Raw genomic sequence first — 17,101 nt, 5'->3', positions numbered from 1 at the left:
TTCCCTCTTCTGCCTTACCAAGTGGTTAATAGGTACCATAACTCTAGTGTAACTACGGACTTGGGCGAATGGCAGAGCTCTGCCATGGTGCTAAAACACTTTGCCTTAGCCTACACTGTGCCCCTTAGTTCATCTGAAAGGTGCATAAACCAAAATTGAACATGAAGAAAACAAACCAAACATGACTGGAAGGTGCTAATGGCTTCTCAAGCCAAAACACGGATGGAGGATGCAACAGCTGAGACATACTGGATAACCACTACACTCAAAGGCTTGCTTAGATTTATAACAACATAATCTGCTAATAAAAAGGGATATATAGGGAAGCCAAAATACCATAATAGTCTATTTGGGGCTTTGGCAATGCAATGCCCATAAAAAACCTGCCCTCAGGACTTACTATAGCATCTATTACCCATTTCATTCTCGGCTTCCAAATGGGGGGAAAACTTTATTGTGATGAACTAGGTTCATATTATGGTCTTCTGTTTCCTCAGACTGGTAATTTTCGCAGTGCATATCCCACATATTTCTACTTTTGGGGAATAACATTTATCTGTATTTTTACACAGTGTTCATATAAACAGTTACAAGCTGTGACAAAATATATTGAGCCTTAGTGCATTACTATATTTTTGTTCTCCACTAATTTCAGTTTGAAGTAAAGATAATTTTAGGAAAACTGCAGCAAAGAAAAAAAAAAGTATCAGGAGCATTTTTTAATTTATCAGTTTTTTTCAGACCTGGAATTACAGCTTGCAGAAAATGACGAAGGGGATAATGGCTGAGGGGAAGCATTAAAACCTTTCCCTAAATGCTAATAATTTGTCCAAAACACAGTTAACACATCAATATGGCGTTAGTAGCTCAAGCTGCCTGCTGAAGCATCACAGTTCCACTTCCTTTGCAAGAATCCATTCCTGCCTTGTTCCCCCCCAGAAAACACCTTCAGAGCCAGGGGCATGAAAACACCTCCCTTCCCACGCATGGGGAGACATGCCTTCTGTCTGAAAAGTTACTCAAAGCAACAGCTCCTGCAGTTTCCAAACCAACATCTGGAACTTGCATCCTAAAGCAGACCTCCACAGCAAACAGCAGCAACCCGCCACTTCTTTGGTCTGTGGGGAAAACCCTCCACTGGTGTAAATTCTCAGAGCTTCACGAAAGGAAATGGCCCTGGACTGATTTAGACTTGCTGAGGATCTTGTCTCCCTCGCTGCAGCAGTGAAAAAGATTTGTCTAATGCTGGCAGAGAAATTTCAATCACATCTGCCATATGTTTTTTTTGCCCAAGAGATTACTTTGAGTGAACCTATAAAGTTCTGGGGGGGAAACACTCGCAGTCACGGAAAAATGAAGAATATTATTGCTGAGGAACTTTTCCCATTTTACCAATGAAATCACCCAGTTTCCAACTCATTAGTTGAGGCTCTTGTCAATAATACTACTAGGACTTGTTCTGTTCACATATATGGAGGGGAGCAGAAACATGTGGGACTTTGGTTTTCAAACACCACTAAAAAATGTAACTGCTCCTGCTGGACCTTACCCAGATGCTGGTCTGCACATAAGCACTCTGGCAGTTTTTATTGCTGAATATTATATATCGAAGTGACACAAACTCTTTGAGTAGCGCCATTAGGTTTCAATACAGAGTATGAGATCATTCCCAAGTCACCGACAGGCAACAGGAAAATAATATATTACAATCAGTCAATTAAGTGCTCACATCCTGCAACTCTTTACAAAGAGACCTTACGCATACCAGTATTCCCATGACAGGAAGTTTACTCGAACACAGGCCAGTCAAACCAGTACTGATTTGTATAATCAAACCCAAAAGCACTAAAAAAAAAAAAGAGAAATATTCAATGACTGTGTTTATCCTAAACTAGGTCACTGCGCTGCTTCTAACAATAGAATTTCCTATGTAAATTGATTCCTACTGATATCATGTATGACGGTGCCTCCTGTCCTCTTTCACTGCATTAGGCAGTTGCCAGCCTTATCTGGATCCTCTCCATCAAGCCTAATCCACTTCTTTTCAATTTCAACCTGTAGTTAGAAGACAAACAAACAAAAAAACACAGGTAGAATTAGCAAATAATTGGGCACTGAAAGTGTGAACTGCAGCGACAGCATGAATAAAAGCTTTGACACACAAGCAAAACATTTCCAGACCCAACAGATTTCGAAGTCGCTAATCCCAAAAATAGCTCAGCTGGGGAAAAACAGCACTGCATTTGCAGTTCTGTTTTTCAGCATCATCTTGGATCAGACAAGGAATTATTTTTTAATTATTCTTTTGCTCAAAGTCATTATCACAAGTGCATGCAAGATATGTTTAGAATGCAAAGCACATTCGCCCTGCAAAAACTATATGGAGGAGTGGGGAGGAAGAAGAGGAGGAAAACACTGAAAATATAGCCCTGAAAATACCTGGCAATTGTAAAAAGCTTTCTGAATCACGTGTTTCTGGGGCTGCACATCGCTCTCTATGCCCAGTGACTTGACTTCTGTTCCCGAGGCACAGGTATCATGGACAACGAACTGGACAGTAGCAAATGGGTACCAGTCCGACGGTATTTCCTGGTCTGATCCCAGTTCCAGTTTGTAAGACAGGCTGTGTGGATGATCTGAACCTTGGAAGAAGAAAATAAACCCACAAACATATCATCAGTTAATTAGCTTTTTTTTGTTTACAGTGCAAGGCTAATCTGCAAGCAAGAGAGAACAGCGCTATCTTTTATTAATGCAGAGCTGTTATTGTGATACAAGATTATTCTATCTATAATCTTTTGCTACTTGGGCATAAGGCGGTCCCTAACTCATCTTTTTTTCTGCTCCAGCACACTTTTCACAATCATTGCAGTTTTACAAATTAATTTGCACAAGATTTTCCAGATCCTCCCAGCTTCTGATTGAAAGAAGAGCATTACAAACTTAGGGATTGGTTGCTAAATTCAGACTGTTAGGGAAGAATCTGAGTTTTCCCTTGAAAATACCTTACTCTCATAGAAAATTTCTTACTCTCATAGAAAAATGAAAGTTGGAAGGACACCACTTAGCCAAGGTAGAGCGGCCTCCCTGTGTCCAACACCCACCCTTTCCAGAGCTCTCTGCTGCAGGAATTTTACTGGAGTGTTTATTGCAAGTACTACAGCTATCTTGTGTAACATCATTTATCACAGCATGTCTACAGCAGGAAGATAAAGGCACAGCTCAGACTGCTGCTCAAACAAGATACATCCCAGCTGCCAGGATAAGGGTACCTGGGCTCTCTTTCCAGGGAAAAGAACACCCTCCATTCTTCCAAACAAAAGTATTACTGAAGTAACTGTCACGTTATAAAGCAGAGTCATGAAGGGCTGCCCACGTACCACACCATATCCTAAATTATTTTAATCCAGCCTTAAACCCTAGGGATCACTCGCTCTAGCATTTCTTACACGTGGTAATGGTAAGGGAAAGCATTTCTCCTCCTGGCACACAGAAACACCGGGTGGAAAGCCTGCTTTCCAAGGAAACCGAGGTCAGCAGGCTCCCTGTGTGCATGAAGGCAGTATATTATAATATAATGAAAGGAATCCTTTGTAGCACAGCCGCCTCTCCTCATTCTTCAGGGCAAAAACTAGTAATTCTGCACTTCCCCCTCCTCTCCAGGATTTTAAGCATCAGCATAGACAGCTAACTACCATTTGGCTGCAGGCAAAAAGAAGCAGAAGAGAAAGGATTGGCTGTATTCTGTCAAAGGCAAGCCTGGCAGCGTGTATCTGGTTTTCATCCATTATACTGAATGCCATCTCAGGCAAAAATGTCCCGTTCTTTATACACTGGCCTTCTCCGGTGGCAGGAATCAGTTTCATATCAGAATGAAGGAAACACTGAAGATGGAGTTAATATACACTGTGCTTTATCCATCCCATGGGAAAAATTGCAGTAACACAGCACATCCACAGGCTCATGGCATTTCGTAAGGCAAAAATAAATAAAGCTGCATTCGTGTTGCTCCTGGGAGCCTCGGGCTGGGTGCATCCTCTGGTCCAGGCGGCAGGTTTTTCCTGCAACCTGCCTCACCGCCTGCCCAAGCCAGTTCTCGTTTTAGGAGACAATTTACCTTTGAGCAATTTGATGGGCAGGGTTCTGTCACACATGCCTCCGACTTCACCTGAACAAAGTCTGATTCAATAAACCATCCTCCAGATGTCATTCCAAGCCTGGCACAAAGTCAACGGGTCCCCAAAAAATCAAGGCTTAAAGAGCACAAATTCACACTTGTTTTAATCATACTAAAACATTTAACACTTTGGTCTTCTTTTGATTAGTTATATAACTAGTATAATTAATAATTCTCTCCCTCTTCCTTGCTGTTACACTCAACAGCACAGCTAAAAGTTGGCTGACTGGAAGAAAAGGTAAGGGAAAATAAGAAAGGAATAGGAGGTGTCCTTTGGATTATCAGCCCCTTCAGACGGGAGAGATCTCCGGCTATTTTTCTCCCCCCTTCTTCTTTCCACGTTTAATAACAACAATAATGAGTAGCTTTAAAAGCTGTTTGCTGGATGCAAGTGTTCCCCCCTCTGTTCGGCTCACCCCAAAGGCACGCACACAGAAACACAGCAGCACTGACGGCCACCGCTTCGGAGGAGGGACACGTCACTGGACAAGTGCATTCCTCCACCATCTGGGCTCTGCTCGTGGCTGACTTACAAGCATCCCCTGCAGACGTGCTTCCAGCAGTAGGCGGCATTCGACCCTTATCCTAAATGCTGATTTTTACCAAGCTACTTGTAATGTTCAAAGAAAAGCCAACTGGATTTCAGAAAATAATACTAAAAACACACCAGCTAGACTCCTGCACCATGGAAGGGTATCAAACGCTGACCATGGAGTCTCCCAGGGGTCTCCAAAGAAACGTGTATCACTATGGACAGCCTGCAACTGTTCCCCACACGGGACTGGCTGCTTCTTTCTACCAAAGCCCGGCCCTAATACCTGCTCATTAGGAACTGGTTACAGAAATTGTAGGAAGGGGTAACACAGCTTCCACCCACAAAAGCAAGGGCAGATCCGCAAAAGACACCAGTGAGGATCACTGCAACTACTGTCAGTTCTGAGTTTCGGGCACAGAGCTCCCCAAAGTAAACCCAGTACAACAGCACGTGTACGGTGAGTGGGGAGAAGCAGGTGCCCAGCGATGGCCGTCTTCCCAGCCAGCACAGAGGGAGGGAAACCACATCTAGCAGAGCAGGCTGCAGAGATCAGATGGAAAAACCTCACCCCACCGTCTTGCAGACCTTGCAACCCACCAGCCAACGCACAACCCACACACACATTCCAAAAATGAAAACCACCAGCGAAACCATGGCCCGTGACCAAAAGCAGCAGTACTGTCACCTCCTTTTTATGTAAAAGCCTACCGCCCAGTCCGCTTGCACACGAATGGGGCTCAGAGCCACCCACCAGCTATGCGGCCAGGATGCCACGGGGGTGGAGTAGGAGGTAGCAACTGCAGTTTGCGCCACATCAGCGCTACCGGCATGTGCGAGACATTACTCGCACCTCTGAGCACGCTACAGGACAGGGTCCTTCAGGGATACCCAGTTTGCAAGCCTGTAAAGGTCTTAGGCAAAGGAGTGCAATGCCAGGGGCACGTTGCGTGTGGCTGAGGACTCAGGACAATGATAAAATGCACAGAGACAGGTAAAACCGTAATATTAGGGACTTCATTACTGAAATAGAGGAGGGAACAAAGTCAGAAACAAGTATTACAACCATCCGTCAGCTCTGTGGGAAGGAAGTTGGAGGAGAACTAAACAAGTGTGATGGCGTTTCGTCACCGATGTACAGAGTGACAGGCAGATCTGTATATTCTGTGACGTGTGCCTTGTCCACAATCTGCTGCTGGCCATCTCTTGCTGTCCAAGCCCATTTCTCCTGCACTAACACTCTTTTGGTCCACGGTCCCTCTTCCAAACTGCCATGGAGGAATGAGCCCCCCATGTTGGGGTGGACCTCTCCATCCTTGAATCTGCGACTGTCCCAGCAACAGCTGTGGGGTCAGCAACAACAGCACCCCATTCCACAGCCAGCCTGTGAGGCGACCTCCCATCTGTGGTACCACAACCCACCCAAGCTGTGCTCCTCTTGGCTCCCAGGACCTACTCCACTCTCCAGGGGTGGTGCGGGGAGGCAGCTTAGCAACACGCTTAACTTGACCCTGTCTTTGTGCTGTTCGCTGGGTTGGGATGAGCAGGCTGCACGCGTCACCCACAAATCCTTCACAGCAGCAGTCGCAGTGCCGACGGCACATCATGCCCTGGTCAGGAAAGCAGCATGCTCTGCCTCTGGGGCTATGGCTGACCAAGGATCTTGAGGAGAGAGGGTTTGTCCAAGAACAGTAGCATCTTGTTTGGAATCCATCTGTGGCAGCAAGAAAAGGGTGTAGACCTAAAGGCTTTTGGAGATCAACTTCAGCATCTTCCTGTTATGGGAGTGAGACCTATGGAGAAACAAGTAGCAATGGGAAACGTCTGGAAAACATTTTTGTTGTCTGAGAAAGGGAATCCAGAAATAGCCACTGCTTGAAGTTTTCCTGCACAGGTGTGGTGAATGCCAGATGGTAGATGTCCATTGAGCCCAGGCATAAATGGGCCATTCCTCTTCCTACCTGCTGCTAAAGGTTCCTGTGTGGGACACGGCACAGTTGTGGTTCAGCACCACATAGCACTTCCAGCTAACCCAAACCCGTGAGGCCGTTTCGGTGCTGGGATCCAATGAGTTCTGGGGTCCTTTCTTTCCCCTAGGTCGTAACCTGCAAAAACAGAGATAATAGTTTTGGGATCTGAGTAAGGCTACTGCCCTGGGTCCTCTGGAGCAGCCTCCACCGGACCATTTGCTTAGTCCCAAAACACTGGCTGCCCCAGCTCATCCATCTCCTGTGTCAACACCAATGTCAGAGGGCGATACTCACCACTTCACATGTGGAGAAGTTCTTCTGCCCACTGCTGGGCTGTGCTGGGAGCGTGGAACAACTTCTTCCCCTTGGCTGTCAGACAACATGGCGATCGACCAACACTTCGGAAGATGGTGAGCGTTGCTTTAGTTTTCACCTGAAGCTGGCTAGTACTTGTCATCTCTGCTCCACGAAACTATTGTTTCTTAGGCCTTGTGTGTCTAACTCCACTGGAGTTAGATGAAGAAAGAGAGCCTACATGTAGTTGATACTTTTGCAAAAAAACCTGTTAAGCTGAATAAGCAAGATGTCAGCCAGAAAAAAGGTAGTGGTGTGGAAAAGCAAGTTAGATGAAGCAGGCATCGTGTAAGTCTATACAGATGCCCAGTGGAAGCTAAGACAACACACCCAGATGCGAGCCCAGCTATACAAAATGTGGCCCATGAAGCATCATGGAGACGTGACCATCTGGCCTGATGGAACTGAACCACTCCTGAAAGACAACCAGATAATACCGGGAGGTAACTGAGCTTTTACTTGCTAACTTGGGAGACAGAAGCCCTGGGATTTAGGTGTCTAGGCAACTTGTTAAAACTTTTGTGAATTCAGAGACCTCAGTCTTCCCTGGTTTATATCTGAAAAATTGGCACTAATTTCCTAAAAATGTTCCACATTCTTGCCCTCTTTCTCTGAAGAATAACAACAAAAAAGCCAAAACAAACAAACAAATCAGTAAAACTATGCAACTAGATTCAAACCGGCACATAGCACTAATATAGCACTTCACAAACAATGAATAATCTAACTTTGCTGCATTTACTCACACTATTTATCCCTTATTATATCACCTGTATGAGTAGCACTCATAACCTTGATCTAAGAAAGGCTCATAAAGCCAAGAAGTTTAGGTCAAAAAAGGTGCTGATTATTTTAGTTAAGTGGTAATTCCACTTTTTGCCGAAACGGGTCCAGTTCTAAAAGTCTTATTTTGAACACGAAAACATCAACAATTGCTAAGAACAGATTTACACAAGGATTGTTAGAAGTTAACAGCTCCTGCAGCTGTGTCTAACGGCTGCATTTATCTAATCTTCTGGGAGAAATGCAGGGGAGACAGGGGAGTGGGAAGGTACCACCACCGAGGAGCAGTGTGCAATGGTGCTGATGCCAGAAGGTGGCTGGGCAGGGATGGGGCACCCCTAACAAAGTCATGGCTTGGAGTTTCCACCTAGGCAGTTTGGAAAACAAAAAAGAGTGGCTGCTGAAGGCTGCTGGGAGCCACACCACCTCCCACATCTGAGTCCATGCTCAGATGCTAAAGGCTGCCAGCAGCCACCAGCTCCCCCTGGCTCTGTTTCTGTGTGTTGCTTAATCACTGTTTCTTCAGCGTGGTCCCAGATGCAGAAGAAAAGGAGAAATAATCAGCTGAAGAACCGGTGCATTACACAATGGCCTAAGGATGGAGGTTTCCTAGCAGGAAACACCGCGGGGCACAAATCTACCCAACAAGAGTGTCTAGCCGCTCCCCAGCTCCCTGGGCATAAGGTTTCTCCAGAGCAAAGACTGGCCCCAGAACTGTGCTGGCATCATGAAATGTTCTCCATTTCCTTATACGATGCCCTGATTTCACAAATGTAGACTCAGTTTGCAAAAGTTTCATTGGATCAACCCTTCAAAATCTACAGCTTTTTCACCTTTTTTTTTTTTAAATAATGTTAACACTCTGTCTCCAAACCCTCCATTTACATATACTGGAATAAGCACAGACAGCTTTTAAAAACCTTGGGTATCTCACAGCTCGCATAGACTTTGCTTGGCCAGCACTCTTCCAAGGAAGCACTTGAGTAGAATCCAGTGGATGCCAACATATTTTGATGCCTATAAACGGAATCACAATATAACTGTAGGCAACCTTTCCTTTACCCTTTATTTTTTTTAAGAAGCCTTGGACAAAGGCCTTTTGAAAGCAAAAGCCTTGGCATACTTTTCTCCCTGCAGCAAACGCATTATGAAAGTTTACATATTTCTATTAGTTTGACCGCCTCCACATTTTTGGCACGCCTTGGGACAACTCTATTTTTAAACTCTTAACTGCACACAGAAAACTTGATAGAGAGGTTTAAAATTTGACCGGGCAGTATGACTACTGAAATGTTTTTTCTCAAACGCATGAACATTTCAGGGATACAAATGATTTTACAGATCTCAGCCGAGGAATTACTCAAATGTCAAAAGTTTAAGCTATTGGTAGAAAATAATGTAAAGCTGTAGAATGCCACAAAAAAAAAAAAAAAAAGGTTCTTACTTTCAAGTAACATAAATCTGAAGGTAATTGTGCACATCAAATCTTAAGGTGAATGAACTGCAGGGAATTAAAGACTTTGGAAGGCTTATAATCTTCTTTAAAATTGCCTGACTAAATTGCTGACTTGATTTTGCAGGAGCACACCTACGTTAAATAGCAAAGCATATTAAAAGCTACCCAAACGTTCAGTCCTGTAAGCCTTGGGAAAACAAATGGGCCACACATGTGGCATGTGTGCAGAGAGCACACCCTCGAAGCCCAGAGCACGTGGCACACACAGCTACCGATTTTGAAGACCTGAAGAAACTTCTTCTGCCCCCTGGTTCTCCCACCTCTCTCCCCCAACTCCTCTGCCCTCCCTCTCCATCTTCCAGCCTCTCCAAGCCCTCCCTGACTGCCTTCCCTTACCTTCCCTCTCGCTGTCATTTCTCTCCCCATCATGAATTCTGGCTTGGCCCCTGCCTTGTGTTAGCCCGTCTGCCGATGCCGCGTCTCCTCCGCTCTCCCGCTGCCCGCGGCTTGGCAGCCACCAGCACCCCCTCCCAGCAGCGTGCGAGATCCCCCGGTAACGAGAACGGGCGAAAGGGAGGGCGCAGCCACTCCAGAAGGAACCATATGGCATTCGGCATGGGTCCAAGCCGACCACAGCTTTTTCCAAAGCAAAAGAAAGGGCAAAACAGAGATGGCGTTAGCACCGCGTCACTTCTGAATCTGACCGCAGCCGCACGTGTGCTGCTCCTCCCGCAGTGCGCAGCAGTACCGATCGGAAGGCAAAGCTGCTCGAGGTTTGAGAGACCTCATCGCCAAAGCAAGACCCAGTCTGCACTCAGAAGGGGCCAGCGTTTCCATGTGGCGTCATTAGTAAAAATACAGGCCCTAGTCTGCCCACAGCTGAGCAGTAACTCCCTCTCTCACAACTGCCACATTAGCACGTTGACGCAGGATGCTTTCAAATGCAGTTCTAATACCAAAAGCAAGCTAGTTCATATATAGGCTCAGGATAGTAGTCCCTTCTCATTTTCTCCTGCCTTAGCTTTTCTGTCGATCTTTTAATTCTGTCACTGAAATATCAATCAGAATTCAAATATCAAACATCAAACTGTAATAAATAAAATAAATAAAGTAATAATGACCTAAATGGCAAGTCAGATAACTATAACTTGCAGTTCATAGAATCACAGCAGGGTTTGGGTTGGAAGGGCCCTTACAGACCATCCAGTTCCAACCCCCCTGCCATGGGCAGGGACACCTTCCACTAGACCAGGTTGCTCAAAGCCTCATCCAGCCTGGCCTTGAACACTCCCAGGGATGGGGGATCCACAGCTTCTCTGGGAAACCTGTTCCTGTCAAAATTAGTTAAAAATAAGGGGGAAAAATATCCTTAGGATTTTTTTTTTTGCCTTTACTCTTATTTTTAATAGTTTTGCATGAGTACACTCGCCTGCACCCACATCTAGCTGTCAGAACCATTACGTGGATATGCCAACTAGCGTACCTGAAACCAGGACTTAGGAAGATTAAATCTTTCATGGACATTTCAAAGAGGTAGTGAGTCCAGACAGGATATTACAGGACTAGCCCAATCCATTCGTTACCACTTACCCCCTTCTTAAAAGTACAGATTTTAAAGACATTTTGGGCAAAATGTTTTAAAAGACACCCTCGTCTTACACAGATCTCCAAAGCCTCAGATACACATAATGCATATCCAAGAAAAGGATCAAGTGACTTCACTCTACAGAACTTGAAGCAGAATAATACATTCCTCAAGAATTTTTATGCCTTTAGAGAAGTGCTATATAGGGCTATTAACCTGGTAACATGACTAAAAATTGGAATTTTAAAACCATATATATTTTTCTTTCCCCCAAAAAGCCTTATTCTCTCCATGAAAATTCAGGTGGATTAACTATTTGACTTAGTGGGAAATTAACAACTCCCAAGTGCATGACTATAAACTTAGCTGGTTTTATTGCTGTAGGTTTTTAGTGAGGTACCACCAGAGGAATAAAGTGGGAGGCATTTTTGGCCAGTGCAGTTATTGCCATGAACATACAACCCAAACACACAACCCCCTAAAGGAGGTGGTAGATAACAGCCTTTGCAAAAGCACACTCGACTTGCTACGACGCAAGAAACCCAAGACGCAGCGGTTACAATTCCACCTCTTCTAGTAACTGTGTGATACTGGGCGGTGAACAAATTTCACCTACCAATGTTTGCTTCCCATCCCACCATCGCTCAGCGGGTGTATGTGAAGCATAAACCCTTCTCTCTTTCTTCCTGTGGATTTGAGGTTTACTCAGAATGACGAGATTCACTTCCATGATACCGAACCCTTAAAATTATGGATGATAAAACGTCTGCCTCTGTCAAATAAGTTAGGAAAATGAATGTGCTTTGTGAGGTATTTTAACAAAAAAAAAAAAAGAGGTCATATTCTCTTTTTACCAAAAGGCTACTCTAGCTCCTACCAATACCACCGCAGAGATAAAACCCCAAACTATGGAAGCTGATGGCAGCACACAAGCATGAAACCGGTGAAGCTGTGCACCCAAGCCCATCATTTTATAGAGCAAATTATTTACTTGAGTTTTTATCTGGAAGCCTGTCTATCTTCCACACAACAGCCCTGTAGGCACTCTCGTATTTTGCTGTTCCAACCGAGACTTGTATTACGGGATCAGATTCAATCTCATGTAAAGAGCCAAGGCACGCTCTCCTATTCATTTTTGCTTTTAGGGACTTCTGCCTTTGCAGGTTCATCGTCCAAAGTGCTTTGACCCACTGCGTGGGAACAGGAAAGCGTATCATAACGTTTTCACAGCATTTGACAGGGGGTAAACGTGCTGGAATCGGAGCAGTTGAAGACATGTTTATAAAAGCCTGAAGTTCAACGTATGCCCCCTGAACAACGACCACAGCCTTCAGAGAAAAGGGCAGGTCTTGCCCATTATACCGTGTCCTGAAACGCATCAGTTCCAGTCTATAGGCGTCCGGAGGCGTAAACTTAATAATCCGTGATTGCTCAAATTCCTGCACTTTGACACAGTTATGGAAATGGCAATCAAGAATATCAATCCATTTCTTCTCCTCCTCCTTCTCGAAGTAACGCTCGTCCCTCTTCTGGAGCTCCAGGTCATTCAGGGTTAGGAAGCAGTCAGCGCTTCCATTCACAAAACACAAGCAGTAAATGTGCGTGATGACAGCACTTTCTACCAGTTTTCCTTCTGCCTTAGTGACTTTCCCCCAGAAGTTATCCACTATTTCCAGAGTAATCTCTTGCTCTTCATAGTTCCTCTTCTGCCTAGAAATGGTAGGGAGTTTCATAAGCTCTTCCTCGACCGTGACGAGGAAGTCGGTGAAGTCGTTATAATCTGTGGTGCCCAGCTTTAACATCTGCTCAACCTCCGGCTCGTGGGTCACTTCTACTTTGGGATGATACCTCCTCTTCTCTGTGTAAGACACGCACTCGATCTTCACAGTATGGATTTTTCCCGAGACGTTATAGCTCTCCAGTTTGGGTTCGGACAGCTTACAGTGTGGTTGCAGCTGGAATTCCCTGAAAGGTTTCTCCAGGCCCTTTTCATAATACATCTGGAGTATACCTCCGTCTAGGACGCTAAGGTAAATAGGGCCCCATTGCCGGGAGGACATCATGTTCTTCTTTTCGGGAATTCTCAGCATGAATGGCCACCCATCTGCTTTCGGTCTCCTGAAGAGGCTGCATGGGACGGCAGGGGAGAGCTTATGCCATGCATGAGTGCTGGAGAGGGGCGAGCTTCCCGCGGCATCAGAGCTATCAGCCTGCAGGTGTCCAAGCCTCTCGCAGATGTAGCTGAAGGAGCCCTGGTTCAGACTTTTCTGATCGTGGCAAGTTTCTCTGTCTTTAGGATGACAGACGCTCCTGTCGAGGGCTTTGTCCTTCCTGTGCGTGCTAACATTAGCCTGTGATGCGCTGAGCGAGCATCCTTCCTTCCAAAAGGGACTGGAAAAAGCACAGTCACTCTGGAAGTACGGGAAGCGCCCTGGTGCCAATGACAACTCTCCCAACTCCTCGCAGCTTTCTGGCGGATTAGAGCTTCCTTCCTCTGCTGTTCTGGAGACCAAAGTCTTGACCGGATGGTCATTAGGCGAGGTGTTCGAAGGAAGGCTGCTCAGTTTCTGCGAGGTTAGGGATGAGCAAATCCCAGGTGATGGAGGAAGGTTAACATTTGATGGCCATTCAGGGATGGGATAAAGGATGTGAATCCCAGGCTTTGGGATGCACGGACTTCCTGGGTAGTCTCTGGTAGGTGTAGTAAGTGGAGAGTTGCTGGGGGGTCCAGGACTTAGGTATAAGTCAACTACAGGAGATGAGAGGGGAGTGCTGCCTGTCGAAGATGATCTACTTGAAGACTCATAAGCACTAGACAGATTCAGTTTAAGGCCATTTGCTTTACAACTACTCTGATTATCAACTAAGAGCGGCTCGTCATCGAAGGTGACCCAGTTTGCTGGATTTGTAGAACACATCTTGTAGTAGAAACTTGAGGCACTTGCACACGTATCACCCGCAAACCATCTACAAAGAAACAGCAGACATGAATGGAAGTAAATTCTCTTGAAGGACAAGACGAAGAAACCCAACCCTTGTAACACTCAAACCACACGAAGCTTAAAATGTGCATGCAGGTCCCAAATCCAGTGTACTTTGTGTTTTATATGTATAATCCAAATCAGCTGTGTAGAAACTCCCCATGAATCCCCACTGGTCTCCCGGGCTGGGGGTCTAAGTGAGCTCTAAGCTGCACAGGCCCTTGGGAGTATCTGAAGTATGCAACCTCTAGATTAGAGAGAGCAGAAAGTCCCACTGCTGTACAGGACGGCTTGCATAATACGTTCTACTGCACTGCTTATCTGTAGCTTGTAATACGGACAGGGATTTACTAGGTCTCTGCTCCAGGTGAGGTTTCTCCTCCATCCCACCAGTAAACAAAACAGTGTTTTGCTAAGAACGGCACAGCTGTTTCCAAGAACAAAATTAGGAGGATAAGGGGGGATGTTTTTGTTGTTGCTCAAAAGCTGTAGCAACTCAGCGTGGATGGGAAAGGTACCCATACTACAGCCATGAGGGCAAAACCAGCATCCCAGGATAACATGTGCACTGAATGGATAGTTCCTGAGGTCTCGCCGAAGGCAGATGTCCCCCTCGTGCGACAGGCACAGGCAGTACGGCAGCTGCAGGAGCATCCCCAGGGTGCGAGGCAGCAGAACCATCCTGCAACCCATCACCCACGCCATGCTGCTATCTGAGGTGCCTCCTGCCAGGAGAGGGATGCACGGATTGCTCCCAGAGGCTTTCCAGACCTGGGCAGGAATTGCTTCACATCAGTTCTTCCAACCCTGACTTATGCTCTTAGAGACTAAACACGTCAGAATAGCATTAGAGGAGGGGTGTAAAAGCATTAGACTTACAAATGAGAAAGAGTTATCCCTAAGGATGAGCGACACATCCCTGTTCAAGGGTAGACTACAAGCACCCACTTGAGATAAACACTGGTGAAACCAAAGACAACATTCGCATCTGCTAAGCACCAAGTTGGCCAGCAGCCTGGAAAAAGTACAGGTCTTCAAACCAATTAATAAACTACACTTCATCAAACAAAGCATCTTTGGTAAAGGGCTTGGCTAGATGTCCTCAGAGCAGGACTGCAACCAGTAAATAATTAATCGTGCCTTCGTGGTTTTAAAGCATGCATCGAGTTGTAAACGCCCACCGTATCCTTACGCAGGGTATGTCGTCCCCAAAGTTCTTCCTCCTGACTGATGAAGAAGAGAGCAATAAATGGCAAATGACTGAGGACATGAGTACAGTGAAGCACCACAGGGCACAGACACACACCATTCATTTGAAAAAAAGTTACCCTTGTTGTCAGAACGTATTCCTGTTTGCCTGGAAGCACGAGGCAGGCAGAGTTCATACAGACAAAACCACCTGCACATACGTTACTCCGTTAATTAAGGTTAGATAACGATGACTTAAAGCCATTCCCCTCCGTGCACACACAGCCACAGTTAGGCCATCTATTAATTGCACAACACGTAAGCCCGTACCCACAAAAGCCATTCCTTATCTGCAGCCTTCAGACCACAGTCCTTTTCTAGAGAAGCCAAAGTTCAGCCAAGTGAAATCCTATGCTACGAGTCATTATTTTTACCATTTCTCCATTATTTCTTGGGCAGTTTATAGCCCTGAAGAAAGCACCATAACCTGTGGCACAGCCCGCTCACTCCGCGGCCGCACAAACAAGAGCTTGCAACAGCGGAGGACTCTGGTCCTTCATTATTTTTTGAACTCTCGACCTTTTTGTTCAGTAAAAATATTTGCACTATGCTAGTTATTTTATAAGCACTCTCCTCTCCACTTACAAAGAGAGACACAGAGAGAAAAGCAGCAAACAAGTCACAAATGACTGTCATAGCTCAGCCACACACAACTGCCAGTGTATCCTTCACCCACACAATCACTTCATCAACATGAAGTGTAGCAATGGAAAGAAAAATCACAGCTCTTTGGTCCCTCTGATGACTCGGCCATCATTTTTTCCTGCCATTCCACATCCTTCCCCTCTGGTTGCCGGCACTGCTCACTCGGCAGAATCTATTGATTATTTCTAGATCGGGAAGTTTCAAAGCTTTCAAACCTTGTTTCATCTCAACAAGCCTCGTTGGTTACGGACAGCTTGCGCAGCGCTGACCGGGAGCACGTCTTTTCTCTAACAGCCAGGACCAGGGGGCACGCTGGTAAACGGAGAGCGTGAGGAAGCAGCCTCAAAAGATGCCATCGAAATCTCCTCCGGAGGTAAGGGACCGCCAGCGAGGAAAAACCACGCTGAGCGAGGGGAGAGGAAGCCTTTCTGCCCGAAGGGGCTCCGGGGATGAAGCAGGGGTACGGCGCGAAGCTCCGCGGGGACGACGGCGGGCGCAGCAGCCTGACACAGCGCGCACGGCCGCGCCGGAGGGGCAAGTCACAACGCACTGAGATGTGCCAGCGAAAAAGAAAACATAAAATGGGAATGGAAGGAAATACAAATGTTGTTTACAGTAAAGAACACATCCTGCAGCCTGCTTCCCTTTCTCAATAGAACTGAATTTTTTTCAGTGTCCTTTATTATTTCCAGATGTTGATTTTTTTTTTCCCTCCAATGTCTGCTACTATTTACTTCTTAAAACATGATGTTACAGATGATTTGGCAGGTTTTTTTACCTGTTACAAAACAAAAAGATGTTTGAAATTCACCCACCAAATATTTAACGCGGGTCAACAAATGTCTATGAAGCAAACCTCTGGCAGATGGAGCTCTCATCTGCAGCTACAATACTCTTCACATACCTGCCAGAGGCGGTAGCTTTCACCTTTTATTACTTTTCCACAAATGTGTTTTTTTTAAAAAAAAAAAAAAAAGATACTGCTGTTAACAAAACCACACATGCAAGAAGTAAGTGTTGAAAGAGATGGCAGATCCCCTACCGACCCCCAAAACCGCCTACTAGGAAAGGAGGGGAAAAAACCCAAATAGGTCTTTAAGAGCTGTTTTTATGAAGTCATGCTATTAAAAGGAAAGGCACTCTCTCACGTTACGGGTGGCATCATTCATCCAGCATTTAAAAGAAAAAAATAACATTTACAGTCTTATGTTAGTTTATGTAGCTTGTTCTCTGATGCTTTTACATCTGCACACCACCATAAATTAATCTTTCCTCTCAAGTTCTTTTTTGTTCTAAAAAACGCCCCAAATTCCTCCTTAAGGACATTCTTCCTCGAAATGGCAGTAAACTCAGGCTTTAGGATAGATGTG

At 45.5% G+C, this 17,101-nt stretch overlaps 1 protein-coding gene across 1 annotated transcript; it reads right to left on the bottom strand.

Annotated features, from left to right (window-relative positions):
• Nucleotides 1-1,894: 1,894 nt before the first annotated feature.
• On the bottom strand, nucleotides 1,895-13,775 carry STON1 (stonin 1). Its single transcript, XM_010156471.1, has 3 exons — nucleotides 11,849-13,775; nucleotides 2,440-2,642; nucleotides 1,895-2,055 (listed from the first exon to the last, which is right to left on the bottom strand). Exons 1-3 carry the CDS (start codon nucleotides 13,773-13,775, stop codon nucleotides 1,981-1,983), a joined length of 2,205 nt encoding a protein of 734 aa, XP_010154773.1. The 3' UTR covers nucleotides 1,895-1,980.
• Nucleotides 13,776-17,101: the final 3,326 nt, after the last annotated feature.

This window comes from Eurypyga helias, unplaced genomic scaffold (genome assembly GCF_000690775.1).
Source record: "Eurypyga helias isolate BGI_N326 unplaced genomic scaffold, ASM69077v1 scaffold3018, whole genome shotgun sequence".
Taxonomy (NCBI): Eukaryota; Metazoa; Chordata; class Aves; order Eurypygiformes; family Eurypygidae; genus Eurypyga; species Eurypyga helias.
This window is presented reverse-complemented; position numbering and strand designations above follow the sequence as displayed.